Source organism: Anguilla rostrata, chromosome 8 (assembly GCF_018555375.3).
Source record: "Anguilla rostrata isolate EN2019 chromosome 8, ASM1855537v3, whole genome shotgun sequence".
Lineage (NCBI taxonomy): Eukaryota > Metazoa > Chordata > Actinopteri > Anguilliformes > Anguillidae > Anguilla > Anguilla rostrata.
This window is the reverse complement of record NC_057940.1, coordinates 33,003,518-33,018,175: the sequence shown is the minus strand read 5'-3', so window position 1 is coordinate 33,018,175 and position 14,658 is coordinate 33,003,518. Positions and strand designations below refer to the sequence as shown.

Here is a 14,658-nt window from a genome sequence, read left to right as displayed (position 1 = left end):
TAACACTGGAAACTTTACTGTGTAGAAGTTCAAGAGATCAGGTTTGTTTCATGAAGTCCGTAATGAGTCTTGCCCTGTCGTGAGAGGGAGATTTTTGGCAGTGAAGTTCAAAGCTTAACTTTGAGAGGAGAAAAAAGTAGACACACACACACACACACATATAAAAAAAATGAACAAGCTCTCACTTGAAACTTGTCAGAGGCATCTATGAGGGGAGAGGGAAAGAAACGTCTTCGGACTCTGGAGTTGACACGAAACTGAAACTACGCTGCAAGCCAGGAAAAGTTGGATATGTGTGCGTGTGACTGTGTCTGTACGTGTGTGTGTCTGCGTGTGTGTGTGTGTGTTAGCGCGCGTGTCTCAGTGTGTGTGTGTGTGTGTGTGTGTGGGAAATGATTACATCAGCCTGAGCTGGCTCTATGATTGGTTAGGGTAGTGTGGTTTGATTCAGTACCTAAAAGCCTTGTATGCCTGTAACCCTTTGTGAGGAGATCAGTGAGAAGTTGTCCGTCTGGCTGGGAACAGTGCCATCTGCTCTCCCTGTCCCGCGGCAGCGCAAATCCGGAGGTATAATACGTGACAGGTAGCCGCTCTCCACCGCAATCCAGTGACACTGTGGAGCTGTGCCGGGCAGCGTCGCTAACCAGCAGCAGGGAACCACGCTCCCTCTCTCTTTCTCCCCCTCTCTCCCTCTCTCTCGCTCTCCCCGGCTCTCTCTCTGTCGGTCTCAACACTGGAGGCAGGCTCAGTTTCAAAATGCCATCGTGTTCTCCTGACTGCTGCCTATTGCGGGCTGTGGAGGTAAGGGGCTCTTTTCCCTATAAAATAGTTCTTCTTTGCTGCTTTTCTTTGACAGTCTACATATTTGTTTTTGGTATTTTTTTTACCTTTTTATTTCTACTTTTTTGGTGTGGAAAACTTGCTGTAGCTGAAGAGAGAGCACTTTCTCGAGGGGAGACAGAAAGGATTTGACGTGCCGTAGAAACCGTAGATGCGTCCTAAACTAATTCTCCTTGGAGGACCAGAGGAAATCAGAGTTGTTGCCGGCGGGGTGGGGGAGATGGGGAGTTATTCCACAGTTAGTTTTTTGGATTTTTTAATGAATGTATTCCTCATTTTGTCTGTACCTTGGTTTTGCATATCACTGCTTAGTTGGTGGAAGCTGGTTTCCTTAAACTGACTTTGTTGAATCACGCTTGCACCAGGCTGAGTGCATGACCACGGAGAGTTCCAGGTCTAAAATGTGGGTTTTATTCGCCAGAGTGCAGTGGGACTTTGAGAAGCCTATTATGGGCAGAACACAAAGGGGAGGCATGAGAGGAAGCATATCATTGTTAGTGGAATGTAATTATTTTAATTGTCTGCTCTTCACGCGCTGAATATTTTGCGAGCATCTTATTTTTAAACCGCGCATCCGATTCCCGAAGCGCGTGCACAGATGCGTCTGTTTTTTCGAGGGCAGGAGCATCAGTCGGTTTTTCCACACTGTGTTCATGTTAGTTTTGTTTTCCCTTCGCTCTGTTTCAGATCGTCAAAATCTTTAGCGAAGATGGCACAGGAAAAGTAGTGGAAATCCCCGCGGACATGAGTGCCCGAGACCTCTGCCAGCTGCTGGTGTACAAAAGCCATTGTGTGGATGACAACAGCTGGGCACTGGTTGAGCATCACCCTCTGCTGGGGCTAGGTAAGTGGCAGCCATGCGTGCCCCTTCCACAGGAAAGTTTTCTTTTTTTAACGTCGGGAGAATGGGGGGCTTTTCTTTGGCACCCGCTTTTAGGAGCCAGCAATTTTCCACCCCCTTCCCACGAAGAAAAGAAATCCTGCCATGCTTTTTATTGGTTTTAATTTGTTTATCCCCTTTTTATGATGTCGCAAACGGTACAGATATTTTTATGAGTGGGGAGGCGGAGAGTGTGCGCCGAGCTCTGGCATGGTGGTGATGTTAGACGCTCCCTTTAAAAGCCTTTTGGAGGAATGCTAGTGGGAAAGGAGGCTGAAAGGCAAAACGAGCGAGAGAGAGAGAGAGGGAAGGAGAAAGTGAGTGTGGTAGAGTGAGAAAGGGAAGGAAAGAGAGAATGTGTGAGAGTGTGAGAGAGAAAGGGAGAGAGCGAACTAGCGGCAGTCAAAGCCCAGAGTTCCAGTAACTTTCTGTCCACCCTCATGACACCAGACCCGGTGAGCTCAGCTCCTTCCCCTCCGACAGGAAGTCACCTTGTCTCTGGTCACACCCCCTCCCCCCCAGCTCACATGGGTCTGAAGTGCTTCTTGCCTCCCGCTTCCTCTCCCCATTATTGTGGACCTGTGCCAGTGGCAACGCACGGAATAGCAAAGCCCTCATCCCCCGTTGGCCCCCTCTGCCCCCCTCCCTCGTGATAAATGAAAGGGTGGTAGTAGCCCCACCAGCCCGGCAAGCGTAGCCAGGACATCCTGTTGGCCGCAGAGAAGCCTTCTCTAATCACCAACCCCTTACCTTCTGTAACACACTGAGAGTGAAGGTAAAGCTTGTGTTTATTAATATACTTGCTTCCCTTCTGGAGGGGATATAAAAGCCAGTGGAGGAAAGGCTTGCATCTTCGCATGGTGCCATTCGCTTGGAACGTAGCATTTAGTTTCATCTGTTTCGGCTGGAAACTCTGCTGATTGGAGCAGAAGTACGCCTCTGGGCACTGTCCGTGTTCCTCTCACTGGTAAGAGAGCTATTAGTAGCACTGTGCCCAGCGTGACACAGTATACAGACATTCTTTGAGGTTTCTGCTGGATTTTTTGTTTCTTTGTATGTGACAGACTGATATGCGGATCTGGATGTTTTATTTTCCCTCTGTAGCTATAGCAACCGTTGCACAATTCAGTGCACATGTGATGTTCCCTTGCCTCAGGCCATCTGAATAATGTGTCACTGGTAACGGGAATTATACCGACGCAGATCGTGAAACGCATTTACCAGATTTGATTATTGCTGCCTATTTCATTGAGGACACTGTCACAGAACGGCCAGAGTTGAGTGTTGGAGGTACTGCAGTCAGTTTAGAGTTCTTGTAGGTTGCACGTATAGATTAATCTCTGTAATGACAATCTGCAGCACTCCCGAACCTGTCCGGCTAATTCCTAAGCCGCTTGCATCATTTCGTGTGACAGTGTAGCGTTGTATGCTCAAACGTCGCTGCAATATTGTCAGAACAATTATCTGTCATCCGGGGTGACACCTACGCTTAAAAATTATAATGAGATGGAAATCTACTGTCAGAGATGGAAAACTACTGTGTCTGCAATCCATCTTTATATGGATGACATATGGATGCAATTACATGATATAATTTTATCTCACCCTCAAGCATAATTAGAAACAATTTCGTAATACGTGACATTTCATTCAACAATCATCCTTTCCCTGGCCATGCGGTGCATTTTCTGTATGTTTAAGTGTCTTTAGGACTTTATGGTGGTGTTGCATGTTTGGTGCATTTTTCATATTGTTTGTTAGCTGGAGATACCTTTTCAAGACAGATGTGTGCAGTATAGTAACATCACCACCATGCTTGAGCAAAATATGTGATAAGATTGCATTATATAGGCTCTTTAAATATTTTAATATGATTTGCTGTACCTTTCTGAGATACATACGATATGATAACGCTAACTCAGGGTTACTTTATATAAGCCCTTTAAACATTATTATATGTTCCAGTCTGATTTGTAATACCATCAGCTCTGTTACTTAATCTAATCAAGCTAAACACATGACATCATCGCTCCGCGATGCGGGGCCTTCGCCTCCTCGGGCTGAAAGTTCCTAATGCGGCTGCTGGACCTGACTCGAGAGGAAGAGGAGAACGCGCTCCTCTTTATCTGATAGGCGAGCTCGCCCTTACCACATCCTCCCCCCCCGTCCCCCCCCCTCCACAGGCCCTTTTAAATCATCAGGTTTCCTGCGTTACGTAAATTATACCTGAGGACACGATGCCCCGACCTGGCCCCGTCCTCGTGCCTCAGAGGCGTGTTTAGAACAAGCGCTGGACGGCTGCCTGTGAGGAAGTGAGGGGGCGCTGGGCTGGTTGCTGGGGGAGCTTTTAAGTGGACGGACCTGGGTTCCTCTCCGGTCCATAATTTTGAAACGGGCAATCTAGCGGTTGAGCCCGCTGCAGAGCTGGAGTGCGTCCCTGTGGTGGCTCAGGTTGTAGGTGCGGAGGTGGAGAGTGGGGGCAACTGTGGCTTTGAGGTTAGGGAAACAGATTTGTTATAGAAGGTTGCAGGTTTGAATCCTGGAACACTGCTGTTTGCGCCATAGAGAAAGGCACTTAACCTCAATTGCTTCCTTGAATATCCAGCTGCGTAAATGGGTTACGTGTAAAACACAGGCTATCTTAGTGGTCCTGCATAAGGGCTTTTGCTAAGTGGTAGAGAGTAGGCTGGACAGAAGTTTTCCTATATGTACTAGTAAGGCCCTGAGGGTTAAGGCAGGAAATCCTGTGCAAGACACTCCTGTCATACACTAAGACCTGTGTAAATGCTAAGGTGTGCTACATATCCCAGTGTAAGATTGTCTGCTAGGTGAATGTGTGTAGTAATGGCTGTAAGCAAAGGACATGATCTGACGTGGTCTCTCCTTCCACAGAACGCTGTCTGGAAGATCACGAGCTGGTGGTTCACGTTCAGGCGTCGATGACCAGCGAGAGCAAATTTCTCTTCAGGAAGAACTATGCCAAATACGAATTCTTTAGGAACCCCCTGGTGAGTTCTGCATTCATGCGCATCTCTTAACAGTGCCCACGTTTCGTTTGTTGCGGAAATCTGGGATAATTAAAATCACATGTACGCTAGCACACACGAGCAGTCGTTAAGCTTTTCCAGCAGGGGCGTTTCAGAAGCCACAATGGTTATCGTGCACTAATTGTCGCTGTTCTAGAAGACAGGAATATTTTTGTAGGCTGGGAGAGTGTTTGCACATGCTCTGCTGCAAGGCGACACAGATTTAAATTTAAATTGAAGTTGCAGCTTCCCTCTTTAGAAGTAATGTTTAACAATATGAAGGGATTTATGATGCTGAAGGCCAGTCCTCCATGAAAGTTGCTTATACAAGGAACAGAGCTCCTGAACATTGTCCTTTGCCGCATGTAATATTTGATCCTCATTTCAGCAAAGACAAAACTAAACTAGCTCCCTCTATAGGTCACTAATTTACAACTCTACCTTAATGCCCCTTTTTTAAGAAACCACATTAATCCATGATGTTCATGGGTGAAAACAATACAATTCAATGAATGCATCTGCATTGTGAAACTCACTTATTCCCCACTACTACTCATGTACTTGTAGTCTAACTGCATCTAGCAGTGCAAGAAGATCAATTGTTGAGTAGATTCCTACCTGACAGCAATATTGACTTAACCCTATGATACACTCTAAAGCTAAGTTCCTTCCTAAACACAAGTTCCTGTGTGTCCTATACATCCATTCATGATCTTGTGTCTTGGATAGTCATGTTGACCACTTTAAGTCAGCTGCTATGTAGCTTGTTGTCAATGCCTTGCTTCAAAGAATGAAATATGAACACATTGGGAGATTAATTGGAGCTGTGCAACAATTAAACACAGCAGTATAACCTTGGCTTAGAAATTTGACAGTATTACATAAGCCATTGCCATTGAACACTAGAATATCCTTTGAGGAAAACAGATCTTTGCAGTGCAGTTTGTTGACTTATTTATTCAGCTCAATGAATTGGCATTTCGCATTTCCTATTAACATTGCCATGAGCTGAGGTGTTCCTTTTGACTGTCTGAAAATGTGCAAAGGAAAGAAGGGGTGTTCTGTACACTGCAAGAACTAATCACATTTCCTTTGGGGACAGTAACAAAGCCTCACGCTTTTGTGTTCAACTGGAAGGGGATTAGCTGGGGATCGGCTGATCTCCAAGTTTGATCCGCTCCAATTTTTCATTCTAATGATTCGGTGCTCGGCATGGGATGATCTCATGCTAGTACAGTATTAGCTTGCACGCATCTAATTTGTAGGTCCCCATTTGACTGAGAGCGATGGCTGCTATTTGAGCTGTTCCACAGATCCATCACTGCCGATGGCAGATAAACAGTCCTAGCCCTGCGTATACACAGTGCTTTGTGAGAGAGTCAAATAATGCTTAAATATTTTTATACAGTTGATCTTTGACTCTACCTAAAAAGCTCACAGCAGTATTGCCCATGAGGATGTAAAGAACGTTGAATTTAAATTGAACGTTGAACGTTTAAATTTGTTTTATTCCTTTTGGTTTTTAATTTTTCTTTTTGAACAAATCAACTCCTTGTTTTCACTCCTTGAAAGCAATCAGCATGAGGTTTTCAGTGTTTTTTTATTAGCATTTCTGATTCGCTGACAAGCATTACGCAATACAGTTAGCAGCCCGTTGCCAGCAATCTACCGGCGGTCTGAACTGCCAGTTTCCGTATTGATTTAGGAGTGCTGTCAATGCTGTCCAAATGACCTCAGCGTGTAGTCTTAATGACCACTGTGCTGTGATTGGAAATACCCTTTCATTGTCAATCACAGTAAGTGTTATAAAGAGGTATTAGAGAAGGCGGAGGGGCTTGCATCAGCGATGAGATCATGCCGTTTTTTAATTTGGCTCCATGTCCACTCACGAGTGCCAGGACTCCATCCCAAAGAGATAAGTTATCACGTGGTGGGGTGTGAAGAAATGTAGCTAACGTGCAGCGCTTATGGAGATCACAGTTTGTCGGTGGAAGCTTCTGTTGTGATCTTCACCCTATTGGATGCCAACATTATTTTAAGTTTCATTTCCTCTGCGTCATCCTTTAAGATCAAGTCAGATCCAGTTAAAGGCAACCAGGGTTGCTCTCAGAAAAGGTGGAAGCTCATGTATAGGGGAAACACTTCTCGCTTTAAAGTCCTCTTTCTCTCTTGTCTGTCTGCAGAACTTCTTCCCTGAACAGATGGTAGCATGGTGTCAAGAGACCAATGGCACAATTCCACAGTCACAGCTGCTACAGGTAAGATGCACTACAGTCAGGGTCGTGTCACAACCCTTAGCAATAAGACATTTATGAGAGTTCCCAAATTGAATAAAGAAAAAAATAGATGTGAGGGCATTTGTTTATATCAGACTAATGTATGGTGGTGAAGTGCGTCCACTGGTTTAAAAAGGCATGGAAGAAGGCACTTATTTTTCTTCCATTACTGACGTTCTCCACACTTACTCGTGATCTCAGGCGTTTCGGCCGTTTCTCAATAGAGCCTCAGTTGAGGAATCGTGGATCACATCCAGAAAAGATTTAACTCTCCAGACGATTCCGCTTTCTTTTCCTCCCAGAATTTCTTGAATTCCAGCAGCTGTCCCGAAATCCAAGGGTATTTATACATGAAAGAGACGGCCAGAAAGTCATGGAAGAAGCTGTATATGTTTTTAAGACGGTCAGGATTGTACTATTCAACAAAAGGAATGTCAAAGGTGAGTAAAGCTATAAACAGTGAATCCTGCAATATAATGGAACATCTTATAAAACCTGTGTCTGCTACGCTCTGTAGAATGTCTGCCATGTTGCTCCTTCTGTCCTTTCCTGTGCTTTTCTTTGAATTGCCTTTGCAGTGTCAGAGCATGGCTGTTTCTCTCTTCCTCCTGTTAGGCAGCTCTTTTAAAATACATCTACATTTTCCCTGCTCTCTCATTTTTCATCTGTTCATTTATGGCCTCCAGTCAGCTTGGCTCCTCTGGCGTTCCCGTGTTTAATAATCCATTTCATTCACTCCTGGCCCATCATTCATTTCTGCTTGGTGTTCTGATTGCGGCTTGAACTGTTTTAAATGGCACACGCAGTAATTTTGATTACATTTTTCACATATGCTGTTCATGAAGTTCAAATATAATCATATATAATTTGCGATACTATTCTAGTATTACAGTGAGTGTAGCATGTATTTAAATTCCTGGACCAGGTTTTTTTGCAAAATGACATTAATATTAATTTTAAAATAAAATAAATACTGTGGTATGTCACATACTTGTTCAGAGATAATGTTCAGCATTCTCTCAGCATTGCCTGAGATCTGTGTCTGGAGCGCGCTTTTATTTTGGCTCTGTTTTAGCAGTGCAACAGGCCTGCTTCTGTTGAAGCTGTTCCTCCTGATTTCCGCTTGTTAGTCACCGTGAACCATGTCCACGTCCATGTCTCGTCTTCTTTAAATAAGGAAATGACATCAGCCATCACCTGTTCTCCTGCAGGAGCCAAGGCACTTACAGCTTCTAGCAGACCTAGAGGACAGCAATATATTCACAGTAATCACTGGCAAGAAGCTTCACCATGCCCCAACGGACTATGAATTCTGCATAAAGGTAGGGAACATTCTGTTACTCAAATGAAAGCTCACGTGGGAGGGAAGGGGGGGGGATGGTGTTGCTCATTAGAAACTTTCAGGAAACTCTAAGGAGTATTATGGGTGCGTATGGGTGCGTATTTCCCTCCTTGGTGCTCTGTGCTAGATAAATCAGCCCAGCGTGCTTACTGTGAAGGCCCGAGCCACTTCGCGATCCCGGGTGCACTGTTTCCCGGGTTCACTTTAGTTCAGCCCATAAAGCAGGAGAGTCGTTTTGACAGATGGGGCCAGCCGAAGACCCCGCGTGTAGATGAAACGCAGGCCGTCTGAGTCCATGGGGTGATCCTCCTGGGCCTGAGAGGGATCAGCCCCTTTAAAGGTCACAGACTCTGCCCCCGGAGGCCGGCCTCGCGGGGCTTTGTGCGACTGGAGATCGCTTCTGTTTAGAACTCTGACGCAGTCTTCAGGCTGGAGGATTGGAGAAGGCTACGCCAGGGCCGCTGTGCTCATGTACCCTTGAGCAAAGTAACTCACCTCAGTCAACCTTGAGTACATCCAGTCTCAGCTTGCTTGAAGCAGATAGAAGGCTTCTAGAAGAAAATATGTACCTATGTTACAAAGGTACAATCATTTCTGGGTTCAGATTTGCTTTAGGACATCATATTGGTGTAAGTTGATAGCCTGTTGAAATGGTCTGATTGGTTGATTGACTGACATGACTTGCTGCTGCGTTACCCGTGACAGCCCAACAAGGTGAGGAACGAGTCGAAGGAGCTGAGGATGCTGTGTGCGGAGGACGAGCAGAGCCGGACCTGCTGGATGACCGCGTTCAGGCTCCTGAAGGTACGCGGCAGACCGGAGACTCACACGGTCACGTGACTTTTAGCCAACGACCAATCGATATGCAGCAGACCTTCCAACAAAGAAGGCATGTGGCTCCCAGTTCTTCGATGAAGGTCTTTCTTTCGGACACAGTGAACACAAAGCACCAAATGCTATGTTATAAAGGAATCCAAAAATGGGCCTTTTAATCTCCTTAGTGCTAGGTTGTATTTGGCATCGGTTGTAAGTCTTTATTAGTTTGTATTTATTTTTACAACTTATTGCGGATTATTTTGGATTTACTGACCACCCGGGCGGGTTGCATTTACACTGGGTTTATTCTTGTGGTCCCATTACTGTTGCATCGCTGCAGGCAGTGCATACCCTCCTTTGCATGAGTGTGAATGATGTCAGATTAATGCCTGGAATATAATCCATTTAAAAAGTGCTTACCTTTTATATTAGCTGTTGTGTTCTCTGTACCCCGAATGGCAATAAAAAATATAATAACAGAAACGGCCTTGGACAAATTAAATTAACCTGGGCTTAGTCGCTCCTTTTTAAACTCTTTTCACTGCTAATCGTTTGCTTTGCTTTATTGCAGTATGGAATTTTGTTGTATCAGAACTACAAGATCCCCCAGCAGAGGAAAACATCGCTCTCACATTTCTCCGCCCCAGTGGTAAGCGCTCCCTCTTTATTCCTAGCTCTTTTTTTCTATTTAATTCTTCTCTTCCCGATGTAGTCAGTGGGTAGCACTCCAGGTGTCACGGCATCATGATGGCGAAATGGCAGCAGTGCGAAAATAACTGCCTGCAGGTCTCACGCATTGGAAGTAGAAGTTTATCCCAAGCTGTAAAATGGGGGGGGGGATAGTTTGGGGAGGCAAGCCTCTAAAAGAGTGTGGAGGCCAGTTGTGACCGAGCCAGTTACGCAGTGCATTCCAAGTACCCACACTGAATCCTCTTCAGGAAGGGAACAGCATGTAGTGTATAGAGCGTTTGATAATTAGAGCTTATTTAGAGGGAAGGAGCGAACGTCTTCATTATGTAGCATTAGCACAGTCACATGGACTGCTGCTCGGGCGCCTCAGCCCTCATCCTTTCTTGTGTTTTATATGCCGTGAAACGGCCAAGCTCTTCACAGCACCAGGCCATTCAGTGTGCCTATATTTTGCACTGCTCACGGTGCACGGTAGCTACTTATCAGTGTTATAAAGCACCATTTTCTTTTTAACCTAAACAGCAAAGGACTTTACCATGCAGAAGTCAGTTGATTGTGAGTGAAGGATGGAGGATGTAATGGTCGGAACGATGCCGATGCTTTTTGGTGGTAACCCTTTTTCTCTTTTTGCTTTCCAGCGAAGTGTGTCAGAAAACTCTCTGGTGGCGATGGATTTCTCAGGGAGAATAGGGCGTGTGATCGAGAACCCCATAGAAGCAAAGAGCGCGGCTATGGAGGAGGGCCACATGTGGAGGGTGAGTGTGCCCCCCCCCCCTCAAAATCACATGGAAACATTAATAAAACAAATAAGCAGGCCAATTTGCAGCTTGTATTAAGAGGGCGTTTGCATTTGCAAGTGTTCTTTTAATCTTAGGTAAACTGAAAGCCAGGGGTATGATGGGTAGTGAAGGTTCAAAACCAAGAACCTAGTCTGTGTCTACACGTCCACTGAAATTATTATATGGCTATAAATAATTGAACTTTCAGGACACTTACATTACATAATTACAGATTTGCAACGCTCTATCCAGAGCTGATTACACAATTTTCTTTTTTTTTTCTTTTTTTTTTTAATTTGAATGTACTTTAGCGGATATAAATGAGCAATGCAGGTTAACCTTGCTCAAGGTAAACGGCATGTCCTTACGGGAACCGACTGTCAACGTTCTACCACTGTGCTACACTCCTTTAGCCACGGTGACCCTTGAATTTTAACTGTAGGATATGAGTCTGGTGAACTGAGTTGGTTCCGTGTTCTTGTTCCTCTCAGAAAAGGAGTCAGCGAATGAACGTCCTCGGTAGCCCCAGCCCGCTCCACCCATCGTCACTCAGCACAGGTATTTATGCCCAAACGCAGAGCGCACTCCCCCCTGCTTAGCTCCCAGTGTTACTATTACACTGTTAGAGTAACTGTTTGAGTGTTCAGGTAACACTGTTCAGTGTTCAGTGTGTGTGTTCTTCTGCGACTAAACCATTCTTGTTTGTTCCTCAGTGATTCACAGGACACAGCTGTGGTTTCACGGACGGATCGTGCGGGAGGAGTCCCACAAGATGATCATGCAACAGGGTCAAGTAGACGGGTAAGACTATAAAACTACATTACACACAGTGAACTGCCCTGTTTGTGGGTTCGTTAAAAGTTGATTCACAGGTTTAACACTGATGGACTCACTGATAGTCTACACTCTCCTGAATTCGCACGTGAATGTGGCTGCAGATAGTTGGACATTGCACATTATAGGGTGGGAATTAGACATGTTCAGCCCCAACATTGGGTGCCTAATTAAACAAAAAAAAATACATTGAAAAAGATAATAGGGTAACTATTTTGGATGTGGTGTCCATTGCTGTACTGTGTAGATTAACTGACCATTTCCTTTGCATGGCAGATTATTCCTCTTGAGGGAGAGCCAGAGCAATCCAAAGGCGTTTGTCCTCACACTGTGCCATCACCAGAAAATCAAGCATTTCCAGATCTTGCCCGTGAGTGTTTCTGTGCCCCCTGCTTTGACCTTATGACCTTTTGACTTTGGTAATTTAAGTAAACAATATGGTGTTCGGGTAAAATGGCGGAGGTTTCTTGTTCTCAGGGTATTTTTGGAGATACCAGTGTACTTGTGAGTTGCACTGTACCATGAATTATGAATGATGGCTGTTACTCGAGCCCAAATGTACTGTAACTGGGGGAAATTTACATTTTATTGCTTTTTTGCTTGGAGCATAAGGTCATTTGTGTGATCAGCTTACTTTCCTTGGTTTTTATTTAACTGACACATTGCCCTTCAGGCTGATGTTTGTGTTGTCTCAGCCTCTCTTTCTCCATTTGCTTTGGGCATGTCCAGTGCGAAGAGGATGGTCAGATGTTCTTCAGCCTTGACGACGGCGCCACCAAATTCACTGACCTGATACACTTGGTGGAGTTTTACCAGCTCAACAGAGGAGTCCTGCCTTGCAAACTGAAACACCCCTGCACAATCGTGGCCTTGTGACCTTTGACATGACACTTGACTTGACTTTGCCTATAAAACAAACGCGCGCATAAACTGGATTTGTTTTGTTTAAGAGAAAAAAAACCTTTCATCTATTTATCGTTTTCCACTCGTTATAAGCTGACGGAGAGACCCTCAAATTAGAGAGCCTTGGAATTCTGCCATGTTTCAGGAATGCGAAGGACACGTTCAAAAAGTTTAAAATAAAATAAAAGAATCACACAGCAGACTCAGAATTCCATCAAAGTTTCGATTCTGAGCTGCTGATACCCGCCCAAGCGGCGCTTGTTCAAAACTGTTTTCTCGATATTTTTCTTGCACAATCATCCATCCATTTCTTTAGGCTGGCCTACTTCAAAAAAGAAAATAACACACGGTAGAACGGTGATAGGAAAGTGGTGGCAAGAGCTCAGTGTGGAATATTTCTGTTTTACAGCTTTCAGTGCAAGCTTGAGCATTTAGTTGGCCACATGCATTTGGTTCTTCTTGTTTTGTCTGTTCCTCTTAGTTTTAGAGTTCTAGGTTTTATGTTTTGTGCTCCCTGTATGTTGTCAGTCTCTACTGACTGAAAAGAGTGTTGCACAGTATTCTCTGCTTCTTCATCCTCGCTTGAAAATGCTTCCATGAGAAATCCCTCCATGTTAATTGGATTACGGGGAATCTATCCGTGAGAAAAGTCACGGCTGAGGGCTCTCTTCAAGGGAAGGCTCCCGCAGTCACCCATCACCACGTGCCTGTCTGCGGACACATTCCCTGGAACCATCGGGAATCTCCCAAACAGATTCACCCTAAAATGCCAGTCAGTACATTCAGAAGGATGTATTTTGTACCTTACATTTGTTTTTCTGCCATTTTATTTTTTTAGGTGCTGAGGTATTCCTTGTTTGCTTCGTAGATCTGGGTAATGCCGGTTTATGATTCTGTCACCTTTTATTTAGACCGTTCAGTTTTTACAGTGGTTTCTAGACTGATCTCTCTGGTCTGGTATGCTTGTCGATAGCCAGGCCATGTCTGATTACTCCATATTACTGCTCCAAATCAAAGAGAAATAAGAGAGCTAATTTATCTGTTCCTTTGATGATGCACTGTCATCATTTACCATTATTCCATGTCTAAGAAATTTCTCATTGGATAAACGTATGTAATTCATACGAATTTGAACCACTAAACCCCCAGATCATGTACATACATACATGATTATTATAAGTGACCATGAAATGGCACTCCTTTTGGTCTGTATGTAGTGTACTTTACAGTGAAACTGGAAACCTGCTTGACTTCCTTGAATGACTCTTATGTGGAGTCTGTTGATCTTACTCTTACTCCATTTCATTCTGTCATGACTTCCTTGTGCATGTTCAAAATGGATGTACTGAAGAGCAGAAGAGCACTTGAGCATGGGCACAGATGCGGAGCAGAAGGGGGTCCTTTTCTGCCTGGTTTTGTTTCTATGGTGAATGAAGTCCTCCCAGCTCACGACAGCATTGCTAGAAAAGATTCCCGTATGTAGTGTTTGCGGTGTGTTTGAAGCAAGTGAGGGAAAGGCTTGCAGAACTGAGAAGCTAGTGAACAGGACTGCTCACAATTAGGATTATGTTTATCTGACTGTCTTCAGGGTTGCCACAGCCTCCATATTTATTTGAAATAAAGCAGTTACTTGAAATGAAGGTGTCGCTGTAAGATGCTTCTCACCTTTCCTTAAAGGAGTACCATGGTGGTTGAACGTGACACTTCCCAGTTGTCTTCAGGCAACAACAAAACAAATGTGCATAATTTTTTTATTCTTCAGTCATTTCAATGTACTTTAAAACGTATTTTTCTAAGCCTAAATTTCCCACTATAAAAATTCACCCGAACCGTCTGGGCGTGGTAATGAGAACTGTCAGTTAGCTATGATTGACAGACCGTTCCCCGTTACCATAGCTACCCCCATGATACGCGCTCTCTTTGGGAGACTGAATTTTCACAAGCTAGCTAGCTTAGTAGTATATCAAGTATCGATAGATAGCTAAGGTAAGGACGTTGACTTGTATCCAGTTACAATTTTTGCTATCTAGCTAGCCAAGTTAAGATAAAAGCACAACTATAACGTCCTCATAAAAGCGAACTAGCAAGCTAACGTTATCGATAACATTGCCTTATGAAAGCAAACCTCCTAGCTAGCTAACGTTAGCTAGCTAGCTAAATGAATATAACCAGAAATAATCTAAAGGAACTCTAATTTAAGTGAACCTAACGTTAGTCAAATATTTGCATTGTCTGAACAGCAGGACGGTGTGTCCTGTCAGATTTCTTTACG

The 14,658-nt window shown here is 44.3% G+C and overlaps 1 protein-coding gene across 4 annotated transcripts in view; it reads left to right on the top strand.

Moving 5' to 3' along the window:
• Positions 1-14,026, top strand: part of LOC135261459 (growth factor receptor-bound protein 10-like) — a 73,817-nt gene extending 59,791 nt beyond the window's left edge. For all 4 annotated transcript variants that reach the window (XM_064347773.1, XM_064347776.1, XM_064347775.1 and 1 more), the window contains 12 exons: positions 1,528-1,684; positions 4,613-4,728; positions 6,930-7,004; positions 7,325-7,462; positions 8,234-8,344; positions 9,070-9,168; positions 9,752-9,829; positions 10,509-10,625; positions 11,141-11,207; positions 11,363-11,450; positions 11,760-11,853; positions 12,213-14,026. In XM_064347773.1, coding sequence (XP_064203843.1) covers positions 1,528-1,684; positions 4,613-4,728; positions 6,930-7,004; positions 7,325-7,462; positions 8,234-8,344; positions 9,070-9,168; positions 9,752-9,829; positions 10,509-10,625; positions 11,141-11,207; positions 11,363-11,450; positions 11,760-11,853; positions 12,213-12,359 — 1,287 coding nt within the window. In that variant the 3' untranslated portion in view covers positions 12,360-14,026. The remainder of the gene's footprint in view (positions 1-1,527; positions 1,685-4,612; positions 4,729-6,929; positions 7,005-7,324; positions 7,463-8,233; positions 8,345-9,069; positions 9,169-9,751; positions 9,830-10,508; positions 10,626-11,140; positions 11,208-11,362; positions 11,451-11,759; positions 11,854-12,212) is intronic.
• The last annotated feature ends 632 nt before the right edge of the window (positions 14,027-14,658 follow it).